Raw genomic sequence first — 1882 nt, 5'->3', positions numbered from 1 at the left:
TTGCTTTGTCCCGCCTGTGGGGCCAGGATGTCGGAGCGCGCCGACCTGCTGCGCTTCAAGTTCGACAACTACGGCGACTCGATGCTGCAGAAGATGAGCCGGCTGCGTGAGGAGAACAAGTTCTGCGATGTGGTGGTGCGTGTGGACGACGCGGAGGTGCACGGGCACAAGATTGTCTTTGCCGCCGGCTCCCCCTTCTTGCGCGACCAGTTCCTGCTCAATGACTCCCGCGAGGTGAAGATTTCCATCCTGCAGAGCTCTGAGGTGGGCCGGCAGCTGCTGCTGTCCTGCTACAGCGGCATCCTGGAGTTCCCCGAGATGGAGCTGGTGAATTACTTGACGGCCGCCAGCTTCCTCCAGATGAGCCACATCGTGGAGCGCTGCACGCAGGCCCTCTGGAAGTTCATCAAGCCCAAGCAGCCGCTGGAGGGCAAGGAGGACTGTGAGCGGCAGAGCGACTCCTCGGAGCTGAAGGAGCCGCCGGGCGACGAGGACGACTCCCTGCAGCAGGACTCGCCGGGCGTTCAGCCCTCGGAAGACAGCCTGGACATGGAGGACAGCGACATCCAGATTGTCAAGGTCGAGTCCATCGGGGAGGTGTCCGAGGTCAGAAGTAAAAAGGACACGGCCCCGTTCATTTCTTCCGAACAGACTGCTTTGCATTCCTCCGAGCCACAGCACTTTTTAATCAACTCCACGGTGGAAAACCGAGCGAATGAAATCGAGCAGAACCATCTCCACAACTATGCTCTTTCCTATGCTGGCGGTGACAATATCGTGATGGCTTCTAAAGAGATGTTTGGCCCCAACAATCGAGGCATAGACAAAGGGCTCCAGTGGCATCATCAGTGTCCCAAATGTACCAGGGTGTTCCGGCACCTGGAAAACTATGCTAATCACTTAAAAATGCATAAACTGTTCATGTGTCTGCTGTGCGGCAAGACGTTCACTCAGAAAGGCAATCTCCACCGGCACATGAGGGTACACGCGGGGATCAAACCTTTTCAGTGCAAGATCTGTGGGAAAACATTCTCTCAGAAATGCTCCTTGCAGGACCATCTAAATCTGCACAGTGGAGACAAGCCCCATAAATGTAACTATTGTGACATGGTTTTTGCACATAAACCTGTCCTGAGGAAACACCTTAAACAGCTACATGGTAAAAATAGCTTTGACAATGCCAATGAAAGGAATGTTCAAGATATAACGGTTGACTTCGACTCATTCAGCTGTAGCACCGCTACAGACAGTAAGGTCTGTCAGCCAGCGGACGCGAGCCAGGTACTGGATGCAGGAAAACTGGCCCAGGCTGTGCTCAATTTAAGGAGTGATAGTACTTGTGTCAACAACTAAGCAGCTGCGGAAGCAGCCCTTTGGAAGTGTCCTGGGTGAGAGGAACAAGTTTGGTTCAGTCTCTTTGCCAAGCAGGTGGCCTGCTCCATAAGGTTGTATACAGGAGGGTTGAATTACAAAGCGTAACAGGTCTTCAGCCTTCATTCTAGTAGTTGTTATTCACCAAAAATATCATCTTCCTGCAAGTTTCTACCTGTGCCCCTATTGTGGATGATGCGGTTAAATTGACTGCCTCATTTTCTCCGATTCAGTTTTGGGCAGTGATTCTCAACTGGGGTCCTTCCAAGGCTGCTGTGGTGTCTGGCCCCCGTGCCAGGAGGAAAACAATCACTTCTCCTCCTGCCTGGCACCGGGCACCCCAGCATCCCACAGGCAAGCGGTTTCCCCCAGCTGCTCCCCACGCCCAGCAGCTCCCAGGTCAGTCCATGATCTGGCAGTGTGCTCTGCTGGATGCAGACAGGCAGGTGGTTGGGCAGCTTGTCCCTCCAACCCCACCTTCTCCCATGCTTCTGAGGCTGGCAGGGGGGTG

At 54.1% G+C, this 1882-nt stretch overlaps 1 protein-coding gene across 1 annotated transcript; it reads left to right on the top strand.

Annotated features, from left to right (window-relative positions):
• The first annotated feature begins 6 nt into the window (after positions 1 to 6).
• Positions 7 to 1513, top strand: ZBTB26 (zinc finger and BTB domain containing 26). The gene has a single exon (XM_019510865.1). The coding sequence runs from the start codon at positions 28 to 30 to the stop codon at positions 1351 to 1353; it is 1326 nt and encodes a 441-aa protein (XP_019366410.1). The 5' UTR covers positions 7 to 27; the 3' UTR covers positions 1354 to 1513.
• The last annotated feature ends 369 nt before the right edge of the window (positions 1514 to 1882 follow it).

This window comes from Gavialis gangeticus, unplaced genomic scaffold, assembly GCF_001723915.1.
Source record: "Gavialis gangeticus isolate Ggan-Ray unplaced genomic scaffold, GavGan_comp1, whole genome shotgun sequence".
NCBI classification, from domain to species: domain Eukaryota; kingdom Metazoa; phylum Chordata; order Crocodylia; family Gavialidae; genus Gavialis; species Gavialis gangeticus.
This window is presented reverse-complemented; position numbering and strand designations above follow the sequence as displayed.

Bases quoted from the DNA above. Each gene is read 5' to 3' on its own strand.
- ZBTB26 (XM_019510865.1), top strand. From the start codon at position 28: ATGTCGGAGCGCGCCGACCTGCTGCGCTTCAAGTTCGACAACTACGGC.